This window comes from Choristoneura fumiferana, unplaced genomic scaffold, assembly GCF_025370935.1.
Source record: "Choristoneura fumiferana unplaced genomic scaffold, NRCan_CFum_1 Sck3bRy_369;HRSCAF=857_pilon, whole genome shotgun sequence".
In the NCBI taxonomy this organism is placed as follows: Eukaryota; Metazoa; Arthropoda; class Insecta; order Lepidoptera; family Tortricidae; genus Choristoneura; species Choristoneura fumiferana.
In genome coordinates, this window is record NW_027413016.1 from 91,283 (window position 1) to 105,681 (window position 14,399).

Sequence of the window (14,399 nt, forward strand, 5' to 3'; positions counted from 1 at the left end):
CAGAAAGCGTTGTCCCAAAGTGGCGTCACTAGAAGAAATCGACCCTTGGCTTTCTGCAGGTGACTGAGGACTCGCGGTATGATCGCTGGCGGAGGAAAAATCCACCCTAGGTCGTAGCACCATGTCCTGCTGAATGCATCCGTAAATAGGCTGTCCTTGTCGGTTGCATCTTCGCTGACGTACAGGGGAACTACTGCTGATCTTTTCGAGGCGAATAAATCTATTTGTGGTTTTTCCAAACTTTTGAAATATCTTCGCTAGAATCCGGCGACTGAGGTGCCATTCGGGCAGCGCTTTCTGTCTGGACAGTCCGTCCGCTATCCCATTGTAAGCCCCAGGAATGTGCCGGGCAGTTAGGTGACATTTCATGCGTTGGCAAAGTACCAATATCTTCTCCGCCGCTTCTAGCAACTTCAGGGACTTGGTGCCCCCCTGCTTCTCGATATAAGCGACCGTTGTGCGGTTGTCCGACTGGAGCATGATTGTTTTGCCTTGTAGCTCGGATCCTAAACGACTCAGTACTTCGTACACTGTCCAGAGCTCTTTTACATTGCTGTGCCAATTCTTCTGTGATGGTGTCCATCTTCCCCACATGTGACGCCCGTTCACAATCGCTCCCCAGCCCCCTTCCGCAGCATCCGTAGTTATGAAAATTGACGGGTCCGCATGATGAATTGCGGTGCTTTTGTGAGCGTTCTCCCACCACCATATTAGTCTTGGTATTATAACTTCTGGTATCCTGAATTTCGTGTGTGGATCTCTCCTCGAGAGGTGGCGAAGGGCTCTCTGCAGGAAGCGACAATGTAAGCGTCCTAGGGGTATTACAGCTGCTGCAAATTCCAGCTTGCCTAAGAAGACTTTCGCATCGTGCCAACTCCAAAGCCTTTCCTCTAGAAGCTTGGATATACACTTCCGTAGCTGGGTCACTTTCACTCCTGACAGGCTTTTCGCATTGATTTCTGAATCCCACGTGATCCCCAAGTATTCTAGATTCATCGACGCCTTTTTCGATGTTTTTTCGGGATTTATATGCCAGCCCAGGTTTCGGAGAAATGTCAGGGCACATTGTACCTGTCGCTCGAGGACTACAGAGTTTTCGTGCATGAAGAGGAAGTCGTCTAGATAGACAATTACCCGTAAGCCCTTCCGTCTTAGTTGTTGTGCTATCCAGTTCGTGATCATCGCGAACGCCGAGGGGGCGCTCGCTAGGCCAAAGGGTAGACACGTCATCTCGTACACGTGACCTTGATATGCCATCGAGAGGAAGCGACGATGACTTGGATGTATTGGGATGTGAAAATACGCTTGTGAAATGTCCACTTTCATCATGAAGTCTTTTATTCTTAGATGACGAGGTATTTGCAAATGGTTCACCAGGTGAAATTTTGGTGTAAGCACGTATTCGTTCAGCCTCTTTAGGTTGAATATTGGCCTGTAAGTATTGTCTGATTTCTTCCTTAGAAAGAAGGTTGATAGAAAGCCCCTTGCTTGGAGACTTTTCCTGAGGGCACCCGATTCCAGAAGATTTCTTATCTCGAGGTCCATCTGGGGAGAGGCTGGAGTTGTGAACCTGAAAGAGTTCTTCCTCAATCCTTCCAATGGCGGTTTTTTCCCAAATGGTATTCTGTATCCCTTGATGATCTTCTGAATGCTGGTCGGTGCCCCCTCCCACTGTCTCGCATATTTTGCGAGACGACCTGCTTGAAAAACGTCATTTCCGGGCTGCCCACTTCTTTTCCTGCGGAGCAGTGAAATAGGGCTTAGCTGGTTTTCTTGAGGAGGAACTTCCTTCCTTTTTTGGTCTTTGGCCACTTTTTCCCTGTGTTGGGTCGCGGTCGCGATATTGTTGAGTGGGTTGGCGAAATGGACGAGCCGGTGGCCGATTCTCTTTCGTGGCCAGCTTCGTACTCGCCGATGTTGCCCGTTTCGCGGGAAAAATTTTGTGTAAGCCACCTTGCTCTTTAACTACGTCCGTTAGCATTTTCTCCTCAAACAGATGTGTTTCAGAGGGCGGAATTTCATGAATGATCTGTTTGATTACCTTGTTGCGTGGAGTGAATACTTTCCGCCTCAGCCTTATCACTTCTGTCCTTTTCCCGCATACGTATTGCAGGAGATCGGTGGAGTTCTTTTTGAATTTTGATTCCGGGCCCAGATATTCCTTTTTAACTTTCTTCCTCACGTCCTTAGGAAGACTCGCCAGAATTTCCTCGAAGATTAATCTTTGCTGTATAAGACCGTTTGTGATTGCCCCCAGGGTGCCATCGAAGGACTCTAACGTTTCAGCAAATTTCCATTTTGGAGCGACTCCTGCTAAAACGGTGTTTGTCTTCAGGGCACAAAAGGCTGGTGTCGCCTGAAAAAGTTTCCCGGTCTCTCCATATCTTAAATTAGCCCATCCTGACTGACCTAGTCTTTGGCATTCGATACCATACTTGAGTGCCTTAGGGTCAGCCTTTCTAATTTTAGGCTCTTGCTCTGTAGTCTTAGGCATAAAGTCATAGGTATCGTCATCCTCCGACGATTCGCTTTCATGTACTGGCGAATTCTTTTCTGATACGAAACTTTCCCTCGGTTCATCAGAGACCATGCTGTCCGCAAAGGAAGAATCTAAATCCATTGCCACGTTATTCTGCTTCTGTCCCTTTAATGCTTTGATCTCTTCTTGCTGTTCCACTTGCGCTGCGCAAAACTTATTCATCAGCGCCATCTGTTGGCTAAGAATAGACGCCAATAGATGACCACTGCTGTCCTGAGATAGTGGAGTAGGAGTAGTAGGACGTGGCGTAGCCTGGATATTCGTCGACTTCGAATTAGGGGTTGCCGAACTCTGAGAGCCCCCTGCCTCTGGTGACTTTGGAGAATCTGTACGGAGTTCAGACGTCACACTTGACCTCTTTGTCAGTTTTGGGCGTACCGTTTTAACTGCATTCATAAAAGCATCATAATCTGGCTCGTGTATTTGTGCCATTATTGAATGTGGCGCATATAATAGGGCTCTTCCTAAGGGCCACTTCATTAAAGAGGCTCTAATGGCCCTATAACGCCTCTCCGAAAGAGAGGTGGCTCCCGGGTCGAAAGCCCGTGCTAAATCCGATGTCGGTACAGCAAACCTCATTTTTGAATCCACTTTGTCTGGTATATCTTGACCCCCAAACAGCTCATCCATGGTATAGTGTATCACTTTCCAGTCTCGCCAGTTCTGGGGGAAATTCTCGTCTAGCGACCTCAGAATACTCCGTAAAGCGCTCTCCTCTCGTTCCGGTACCGGCGAGTCCGCCAGGTACCCCATTGTGGTCGCAGTTGGCATGATCTGAAATGCATAATGATGTTTTGGAACGAGGCCCAAGTGTGTCATTTTTTGGAACGCACCTCATGTACCATAGACTATATTCGAGGCGACAACGACCACGTGTGCGTGTGCATCTGTATCCCTTAGTAGTCTGTGGTCAAACCGCAGACGACAATCGAGACGACACCGTCGTACGACTCTACTCTGTTATATTTTTACGTCGTCGACAGCGGGATACGACGACATGTCGTCAGTAACATGTCATTATGTCGACCATTGAGGCGACCCTTGGTGCGACGTCGACACAATGGCCTTTGTCGTCTTATGGGTACGACAAAATGTCGTCAGTCATTGTCGTATGACAACTGTGCGTCAAAGTATTTTGAGGCGACATTTGGTGCGACGTCGACACGTGGTCTTTGTCGTCTTATGGACTCAACTCTACGAGTTGTAGTATAGGCAAAATCGCCTTAAGCTGGTCCGAAAGGAGCCGAGCATGATGGTTTTCCCGACCCGAAGTACAGCGCTTCGTACAGGTATTTGAGATTGAACCCAACCTACGCGGGCGCTATAGTGTACAACATCATGGAATTTGAGATTTAGTTCTACTCACGTTGTTCTATCATAAAGCCCAGAAGGGGTTGTATCTAGTTGCATTCGGGTCCTTCGGTAAACCAAAGATTATATTTGTAACACTGTAGATGTCTGCACGTAACGAATATCGAAAGCGTACTGGAAAACAAAATGGCTTCCACCGCGCGCTGCCCGAGCTTGAGAGAAAGAGACAGGTATAAAAAGAACAGTGTGTCTCGCTCTAACATTACCACAGATAAGGAAAAAACAACGAATATCGAAGGGGTAATCTCAATGTGGTTCAAGCGTAGGCTCGAACACCTAAAATCTAATGTATGGAGCTAGTGACTTTTGTACCAACCTCTCAAAATAACTTATTGGTTGCCATATTTATGAAATGATCTGTGTTTAGAAGATTTCACTTAAATTATAATATTTGCAATTCTTCACATTTTAAGCTGTGAAAAAAAAAATAAGCGGAAAAACATATTACTAAGATAAATAATACAATATAAAAAAATTCTGACTGGATATCCTTTTTATTTAAGTAAATGAAAAAAATGTAGTTCTATTTTTCAATTTTTATATGGCAGCCCACAAACCTTCATCTGCTGCGTGGGACGGACGCCTTCGCGAGATTTGTGTTTACTGTTTGAATTTGCGTGTATTTTGGTGTTTTGTTTTGTTAATAGCGTTGAGTTTGAGATTATTTCTCTCCGCATTAACTTTTCTTTCACTAAAGTGCATTTATTCGAGACAGGACTCTAGTTTTTACCGTTATTTTCACGGCTGTCCTTTACTAAGAAACCATTCAACATGAGGAGATGCGATATTTGTGGTATTCAAGAAAAACATTGTGAAAACAAAATGTTCTTTGCTAGATTTCCTCTAAGTGAACATGTGTAAGTAAAGTTACTGATAAATCTGATAATAGGTGTTGAGGTTATATTTGGCTGGCCGACGTCAATTCGTATTATATAGTATCACGACAATTAAATTTTATTTCAGTTGTAAGCAGTGGGTGAAAGTAGTTGGCAACGAGATTTCACAAAATCGAAAACCCAGCTGAAGAAGAAAGCCATACCAAAATTGGGACTTCCCACGCCACCTCTTTCTGAAGAAATTCTTGAAGGGTTTCCCCTAAAGATGGCAAGAACAGCCAAGGTAAACACTTTATTTTATTTTCAATTTATCTCTATTGCAACTTGACTTACTGCATCTTATAATAATAATAATAAAATAATAAAAGATATTGATTTAATAGTTTGTTTACAAATTCTACATAGGTACATAACAAATAATAAGTACAATCAAACTATCAAAAGGGAAAGCGACTCAGCTTATGCCTGCACCTTGCAGAACAAAGTCCCTTGGCTAACAGGCGCTGTTTTTCAGTCGCCCCATAAACCTAACCCTAATAAATACCATCAATACACATGTGCATATTTCTTTTACATACAATATATGTTATAAATTAATTTGCTTCGTCATCAATAATAATGCTAGGTATTTTGAGTGTATAGTATAGTTGCCGGTCAGAGCATTAGTAATAGACAGAAAAATTGGCTATACACACTAATTATATTTCACCTGTATAAGTTAGTGGAAGCTTCTGGCTAAATTAAACTTTGTTTCAGGTTCAGCTTTGGAGTTGCCCAGTGTGGAATATTTACATGCACAGCCTTCTACAAGTGGTGCGCAGTGTAAAACTGACAATACAACAGGTAAGCTATCACTGATAAAAATCTATACTTATAGCATAATTTTAGAATTTTAGAGTTGATCTGATGATAAAGCTAGCGGGTGACCATAGGAACATGTGATAAACAACACAACTGCATCGAGTTTGGACTCGTTTGTCGTCTTGACAAGTACTTTGGTAACCAGGGGCATATAGTACAGTCAGCAAAAATACTTATATTAGAAGAATTTTCAGAAAAACTTTTATTGAACTGTTTACGGAACCTTTCATGTACGAGTCCAACTCGCACTTGATCATTTTTTCTGTATTGTCTGTGTTTATGGTACACTTCATGTAATAACACTCCTCTTTTTGCGTTAGGGGTAAAAATAGGTTGAGCTGCTTAGTAGTTAGAGGAGATAGAAATGGATATGCATACATACAGGTCAAAATATAATCTCCTTTTGGGCTTCACCAGAATCGGGTAAAAACTACAGAATTAATTTCATTACATTTGGCATGGCAAGTAGATTGTTTATCAGAGGTATACAAAATTATGTATTGTCAACTAACTCCAAGATCACCTTCATTTCATTTCATTCATTTGACAAGTAAAGACATATTTGACAATAAGGCAAGAAATTGTAAGAAAGTTGTCTAGGTAAACATAGGTCATTGACCTGCAATATGACAAAAATTGGATTGTGCGTACCAATTTTATTTTATCTTGCATTAGTTAGTGTAAGCTACTGGCTAAATTTAACTTTGTTTCAGGTTCAGCTTTGGAGTTGCCCAGTGTGGAATATTTACATGCACAGCCTTCCACAAGTGCTGTGCAGTGCAAAACGGACAATACAATACTACAATACAATATTTGTGTAACGTGGAACTGTATTTACCTATGTAAAGAAAAACAGATCCATGACATGAAAATAAATTATTATTAAGAAAAACAACTTTTTTTCTTTTATTCGATCATTTAATTAATAAAAAGCGCACCACTACGTGCCGTTTTTTGACAATATATCGATAAAAAAGCACAACACTATGCTGTTACAATATCGATAATATCGACTGTTCCTAACAACACTACTTGTCAATGTGACTTTTTCGACCCTGTTTAGTCTGTGCAGTTCGTTTCTTGATATTGGCACCAAAAAGACACTGAATTCATACTACAATCGTGTATTGTTTTTGTATGAGAGTTCCGACTCTAAAACGTAGTGATTATAACTCTTTGGTCTCTCCCAGACAAAATCCTGAGTCCGCTCGCTCCTGTAGCGACTTTTGATTTGAGTTTAGCCACAGAATAAGTAATGTTTAGCCACTCGAGTTTCTAGGTGTTGCAACACTGATCGGTGTTCTATTCTATGGTTTTCTTGTAGACGCTAATAACGATAATTTCCTTGATTGATGAGTATCGCATTACATGTAAGTAGGACTTTGTGACGTTGTTATTGAGTTCAATTTCATTAGTTCAAGAGAATTGATCATTAGTACAAGATTTATTTTCCTAACAATATTACAATATAGACTTAGCTGTCAAATTAATTAGAAACACCGAGATAACGCTGTCTTCAGATTATCTTTTATATAAACTTCAGAAATCAACAACAAATATGAGATGGGTGAAAAAGAGACGTGCCAGTTCGTGAAACTTTACTTGGGTCACAGATTACTGTGGGACGCTAAGTTGCCGGCATACAAATCCAAGCCGGAACGCATAAAGCGTATAGTCAAATTATAGCGGACTTTAGAGCTACAACGGGAATCTCGTTGAATGAGCCGGAGGTAAAAACGAAGGTGAAGAATCTACGGTCTACATACGTGCAAGAAATAGCTAAGATACGGAAGAGGTCAGGTCCAGACTCTGTGTTCAAGCCCTCGATCAAGTGGTTTTCGGCATGGCATAAGTGTTTAGCAGGACTAGCAGAAAGTCTCTGAGCACAGATGATAATACTTACGATGTAAGTAGACTGACTGTTAATATAGGTGGAAAAATAAATTGCAATTGCATTACATTGCAGACCTTATTGCTGCTATTAATAACCATGTTGTCTTGGATTTTTTCTTTCATGAATAAGGCATAATTTGGACAAACAGGCCAGGATTACACCATTCTATTTTATATATTTTTGCCAAATAATGAATTATATTATGATCGCGGGCCATATAGGTAGGTACTATTCACTTCGAAGGAACGTCGGCGGGCCGGAGTTGGCCCGCAAGCCATACTTTGCCCATCACTGATCTAGGGTGCTATATAACACAAATAAATAAATAAGATAAATGGTGCATAACTATCTAATCTAAATTTCTTTCTGCAGTAGTAAAGAGTAAAATTTTGTTTCAGGTTGATGAAACAGCAGATGATTCATGTCAAAAAATATGGGTTGATCAAGATGATGAAGTTGATGAACATGACAACAGCAACTCGGATCCTTTTGTAACGGAACAGGACAACTTCCTGCTTGTCCTTAAACCAGAACCTGATGAAAGTTTAATCAAACACGAGACCTTAAATAGCTCATACAAGAAGAAAAAAAATTTAAACATAGCACTAGCACTGATAATTCCGATAGATCATACAGAGGCAGCATAGATCCAGAGGTAGCCACTAAAGAGGATGAATTTGATATATATGGAAAATACATAGCATCACAATTGAGGAAAATGGAGCTGCAGAAAGCTTTACGGTTACAACTGGAAATACAGAGCCTTGTGAGCGAGGCCAGGATCTCAGATATATCGGGCCCATGAAGGAAATAAACAAGAATTAGGTTTGTTTGTCTTCATTGAGTTGTCTTTCTTTCTTGTTTGATGGATAACAGTGTTTATTTCTGAGATATGATCAGAAAAAATAAAAGTACAAGTGTAGTGTAAAGTCTTTGGCTTGTGAGTCAATTAAGATGAGCATAAGAGAAATATTTAGTTGTTAAAAGCAACTGCCTCTGAAATGTTTTGAGGGGAAATAAATATAAGAAAAAAACATACAGCAAGTCTGATTTTTTATTGCTTTAACAGCATCTGTTTATAATATAAACAAATGTCGCTTACATTTCACTAGTGAAAATTCAGATTGTCCTGGATGTACCAATTTAATGTTTCTACATCATTCCCACATTTGTCCTAGAAATTTATGACCAAAATATACAGGTGTCTGCTGCTGACAGATTGATTTCATATCACCAGAATCCATTAGGATCATGTCCAATCTTAAATTAATTTAAGTACTCAAGTTTCACAACATTCCATGTTCAGTATTGAAAACAATTTACAAAGAATGGAAGCTTGGCCGTCAAGGCGGAGCCCAGTCCGGTTTAAAAAACTAACCATCTAAAAACTTAGTTTATAAATAATGTTAAAGGACGATTTACACTTTACGTTGCATCTCTGGTCAACACTTAAAGAAACAAGTGTAAACCGCCATTCAACCAAGACTAGAGTAGACCACAATCTTTAGTTCAACAATCTCAAAAATAATACTTACAACATTTCATTTACAATCCGATTGAGTCCAATGTGCGTTGTTTATTGACATAATGTGATGTAACTTACAATATTGTTACCATTTGCTTATTTCGCCCCTTTTATTTTTGTCTTATGGAATTTAATGTGATAGCCCAAGGACAGCCTTAAGGGATGCTTCAGTCACAAAAGTTCACTTTCAGTATATACTGGTAGCCCTTCAGTCCATTCTCAGACAGTTTATACACCTGAGGGTACATTTTTTGTCCCAAAAAATTAGGCGATTCCTTAAAAGAGAGCATGGCCAGCAAACGTCAATCAAATAGGGCAGTAGAAAACATTGGCACTTGTGAACCACATTTACGTAACGTCACAATCTCCCACGCAGCAAGTACCAAACAGTTTATTTTAACCTTATCAAAACACTCGTCCTTTTTTAACTTACCTTAACAATCCAATACAACGACCAATGCTAATTCGAGACAAAATAAAAGCAACATTTAAATGCAATTACATTATTGTAACAGTGGAAGTGTTATTGGGGAAGTATGTATATTTTTATACTCGAATGTATAGGTGTCCGAACAACACAACAATTCTTAAGTTGAAATTTAACAAGGTTTTAAGGCGTCAACTCACAAAGTATACTTAACAGTATTTGGTTTTGTTTAGGCTCAACTTTTACTTTGGGCCGGCCAAGGTACACAAATAACAATATTTATGAAAGACCTAGATTTACCTAATACAAGAAACAGTCGAGCTGTTCCTGTGTGAGTTGACGAATTTGACTAATAATGACAGGTAGCCATTATTATTAAACAATTTTAATATTTTACAGAAAACATCAACAATTAGGTTGTACCGTTTTGAACACATAAGGAGATAGGTACATCATTGAGAGATGAAGTTTGATGAGAAATAATAGGAACTAAAATAAATATGTCACATGATGATTTGGAATGAAATATAACGTAACGGAGTCAGTCGAAACTGTATCTGTCATGGCATACTACAACTAAAGATGCATACAATTTCGCATCATCATCAAGAGAAAATGAGTAGCGTCGCGACTCGCGCACGCTCATATTGTCTATAAACGTCAATAAAACTACAATCACGCAAGGGAGACTCGAATCAGATCTCGATTTGTACAATTTATCACATAAATTTAAGAGAACACGTATTCATACTGCAGCAGCGGTCGAACGAATACAGGACAAATCCATCGATTAATAATTATGCTTTCAGAGATCAAAGTAGCCCGTATAAGCTATACTATAACACCAATACCTCGGGAGGGAGCTTCCAAATACTGTTCTAAAATTACAAGTCGACTTCTGCGCACGTAATATCCAGTAGATCCCAGTAGAAGGTACCACAAAGTTACGAATCCAAATATTTCATTGATGAAAAAATAAACGCTCTGATATTATCGATTTATCGACATACACGGATACAAAACTAATACGCTCGTATTTATCTGCTAAATCCATTTTACCCTACCGATGTTTGTACGGACATTTCAACTTTAGGACGTTAGGGTTTTAGTTACAAATAAATAAATAAAATATCAAAACGCCGTTGGCTGACAGTAAATTAATAAGAAAACAAAAATGAGATCACAAAACGCCCATACAAAAACCAGCGCGCGGCTGCAAAACGTTATCTTTTCGAATTTCGGTCGGCAGCTGCGCTTCAAGTGAAGGCTCAGTTTCATTGGCCGATAAATCGGTCGACATACAGCGTGCGGTGACTTCCCGCAGGCGGAATACCGACTAGTGAAACCCGAATGCAGGCTCTATAACATGCGTTCTGGAAGTCTCCTATGCCCCGTATGCGGGCTATCGACCAGTGGAACTGAGCCTAGAGGCCTGTCTAAGAGCCCCCAGACTAACGGTAATGTAATACTTTCTTACCCATCTCACCAGTAGCAAGCGCTTGCGCCAGGTTTTTGGCTTGGCAGCAGTTCGATCTTCGAAAAGTACAAGGTCCTTGGTGCGTAAAGCAAGCAGCCATGCACAACCGACTGCAAGAATACTTCGTTTAGTCTTTACTTAAGTACTTTTAGCTGTGAATTTTGGCGTGCTTCGGTCCACAAATAGTTTATTTTTATTCGACTGGATGGAAAACGAGCAAGTGGGTCTCCTGATGGTAAGAGATCACCACCGCCCATAAACATCTGCAACACCAGGGGTATTGCAGATGCGTTGCCAACCTAGAGGCCTAAGATGGGATACCTCAAGTGCCAGTAATTTCACCGGCTGTCTTACTCTCCACGCCGAAACACAACAGTGCAAGCACTGCTGCTTCATGGCAGGATTAGCGAGCAAGATGGTGGTAGCAATCCGGGCGGACCTTACGTTTAGAATACGAAACAAAAAGTATTTTCTTTGTAAACACGCCAAGTTTCATACTGTACCTGATCATTTTGTTATATCTTCGATGTGCTCATCGCGTTACAGAAAAAGTAAATTTTAAAAAGTTTCATTATTTACCAAATTTTTCAAGATTATTTCACCAAACTCGCCTTTTAAATTGGACCGTTATTTTGAATAAAATAATAATATCGATGAATAGTTCCTTAGAACAGATAACGCATAATTGTTGCAGTCGATTGTCCAGAACAAAACAGATGGTTAGTCGACAGATGGATTTGTTTACTATTATCGTTATATCTTTGAAAATTTCATGATTAGGCGTAGCTGCCCTTGCAAAACAGTACATACGAGATATCGTAACTTCAAATGAAAAATATGAAAGTCTCGTTTTCTATTATACTTAATGTAATGACACAGAAAAAATCTGTTGGCACAACTGTTTTTGATAACCAACTGGCACAACGGGTACAATCTTAAGTATTTTTTAAGTTATTAGCCAACTGATACGCTTTATTTTGGTTGACTGTATCGAGTCAGTTGACGATACCCGCCAGCGTTATTTAATTTACGCGTACAATTTTAAACCTGACTTAGGCATCAAATCTTTTACTACGGCGAGTGAAATTCAACAGCAAACCAGATCAATCTGTCGACTTGTTCAGAGGTGTGTTTAGGCGTCCGAGCATAGTTGTTTGGGGGTGTAGACGGAAGCGTTGGGATCGAGCGGCGAGCCGTCGGAGAGCCGCAGCTTGGAGACGCCGCCCGTCGGCGCCACGAACTCTGTCGGCATCACGGCCAGCATTTGAGCTTTCAGTTCCTCCATTTCTTTGTCCTGCCGCGATATTAAGCCTGGAAAAAGGTAAGTTTAGAATCATAAATTATTCTTTCACTTTAGGCGCTTTCGGTGTTCAAAATAGTCTCGGTTTCATTGGCCAATAGGCCCCGCATGCGGGGTACGGAAGATTTCCATAATGCATGCCATACCGCCTGCGGGGAGACACCGCAGGCTGTATATCGACCAATTAAACTGAGCCTTAACCTTTTGAACGCCAAAGTCGGCAAAACGCGACAGCTGAAAATCGTGCCATAGGTACCATGTCGGCATTTCGTGGCGCCTATGGAACGATTTTCCGAATATTTTTTTGTCGACTGTGGCCGACCGTGGCGTCCAAAGGGTTTAAAAAGGTTTAAAGTATAGGGAATATTACTGCAATTTTCTGCCGTCAGAGTGCAGCACTAGCACAAAACCGTAAACAGTTTTTTTGAGTATCTTAAATGCCATAATATCATATTATTTCAATTAAAATTTTGGAAATATAGCTCTATCATTACTATCGATGTAAATATCATGTTATTTTGTTACTAATAAATATATCATGATTTTTAAAGGTGAGATGTACTGTGTTGTATACCCACCCGCTTATGTTTTAATGTAGGTACAACTTATTATGATTGTCGAACTAGTTTAGTTGGAATAAATCGCTTGCTCGGACAGTCGTGTGTCTTCTTTACTACCGTATATTACAAAAGGTACTTTAATACTCTTTGAAATAGAAATAGATATATTTATTAGCTCTTCGTGTAATAAACATAATAAAAATACATAAAAAAACAATATGCGAATCTTTGGTCATGATCTGTCGCCCCCTGCGCAGAGCTTTGCCTAATATGCCCTATTCCTATTCGCATAAAATAATCGATTAAATAAATAGTTTGATAAGGAAGCGGACGCTTCGATGAAAGCGCTGTATAGTGACGTACCCTCCTGTATGTGCATGTGCCTTTTGGCGTCGCCGAGCGCCTGCAGCAGATCCAGCTTGACGCGCGTCTCCGCGCTGAGCGCGCGCTGCAGGTGCGCGGCGCGCTCCGACAGCGCGGCGCACGCCGCCGCCAGCCGCGCGCCGCCCGACGGGGACGTCGGCGCCGGCGCCGGCGCGGCCCCGCCCCCGCACACCCCCGCGGCCGCGGGCGCCGGCGACCGCGCCTCTAGCGCCCGCGTCTGCTAAATACATCGCTTTTAATAATACAGAACGAACAACGAACGAAACGAACCCGCCCAACCCCACCTACGAACGATTTTTCAGTAGATATTCTATCCCCTGTCCTGCCTGCCATTTACAATATTTTTTTCTGTTTAATTCAAATGGGATCAGCTTTGAAATATAGGTATTCTGTTTAGTATAAAAAAAGAAATTATCAATATCTGACCACTTTTTACTGTGTGCGTACATTTTGGAGAGTGCACTTTTGTTTCCCACATGCCTCCAATATGAGGTGCTTATATATGAGGTTCTTATGAGTTAAGCAAGTTAAGTTAGAAAACAAAGAACCGCACACAGTGGCGTAGCTACCGGAGGGCTAGACGGGGCAGTGCCCCGGGCCCCCAAGCTCAGGGGGCCCTCGGACTCTGACTTACAAACTATGAACTGAACTAGTGAAAATATATTATATTTTGCCCCAGGGCCTTTGGTTACCTAGCTACGCCACTGAACGCACAACGACTAATGTTGCGGAGTTACACAGTGGGAATTTAGAAAACATCATTGACTGTGGCGTTCTCTGAAAGAGTCCTATGACGATAATAAACATACGGTGATATATGGTATGGTAAAGTTCTGGTATAGATAGGGCTGCTGACCTGTTCGCGGGCGCGGGAGAGCTCCCTTCTGAGCGCGGCGGCCTCGCCAGCCGCGCAGCGAAGCGCCGCGCGGCACCACTCGTTGTCGCACGCGCCGCCGCCGCTGCAGTTGCCGTTTCCGCTTGTGCTATTACTATATAAAAATATATTATTAGAACTTAAACCCTTACTAGACTTTAATAGTACATTACTGTAGAGGCCGGGAAGTAGGGGGTTGCCGGCCAAGCAGATATAGACGGCCGAGCGTAGCGAGGCCGGATAGGGATGCGAGGCCGGCAACCCCACGTTCCGGCCGAGGCTTGTATAGTGCTTTTCTCAAACATGACATGAAATAAAAAAAAACAAGAAATCAAGCTGGCGGGACGCTAG

General features: G+C 41.4%; 2 protein-coding genes and 1 long non-coding RNA gene across 3 annotated transcripts in view; 1 reads left to right on the forward strand and 2 right to left on the reverse strand.

The window, feature by feature from the left end:
* Positions 1–1,711: 1,711 nt before the first annotated feature.
* LOC141445138 (uncharacterized) lies at positions 1,712–3,358 on the reverse strand. The gene is made up of 2 exons (XM_074110921.1): positions 1,954–3,358; positions 1,712–1,887 (listed from the first exon to the last, which is right to left on the reverse strand). Exons 1-2 carry the CDS (start codon positions 3,356–3,358, stop codon positions 1,712–1,714), a joined length of 1,581 nt encoding a protein of 526 aa, XP_073967022.1.
* Positions 3,359–7,274: 3,916 nt separating this feature from the next.
* LOC141445139 (uncharacterized) lies at positions 7,275–8,539 on the forward strand. Its single transcript, XR_012453279.1, has 2 exons — positions 7,275–7,513; positions 7,900–8,539. It is a non-coding gene; the product is annotated as an uncharacterized lncRNA (long non-coding RNA).
* Positions 8,540–11,946: 3,407 nt separating this feature from the next.
* LOC141445137 (uncharacterized) overlaps positions 11,947–14,399 on the reverse strand; it is a 33,817-nt gene continuing 31,364 nt past the window's right edge. The window contains exons 15-17 of the mRNA XM_074110920.1: positions 14,031–14,163; positions 13,154–13,391; positions 11,947–12,241 (exon numbers count right to left, since the gene is read on the reverse strand). Of these exons, the coding sequence (XP_073967021.1) occupies positions 12,063–12,241; positions 13,154–13,391; positions 14,031–14,163 (550 nt within the window). The 3' untranslated portion in view covers positions 11,947–12,062. The remainder of the gene's footprint in view (positions 12,242–13,153; positions 13,392–14,030; positions 14,164–14,399) is intronic.

Excerpts from the sequence above, each read along its gene's own strand:
- LOC141445138 (XM_074110921.1), bottom strand. The coding sequence starts at position 3,358 with ATGACACACTTGGGCCTCGTTCCAAAACATCATTATGCATTTCAGATC. Across the intron at positions 1,888-1,953 it reads GGACGTAGTTAAAGAGCAAG|AGAATCGGCCACCGGCTCGT; the intron begins GTGGCTTACACA and ends TGGCCACGAAAG.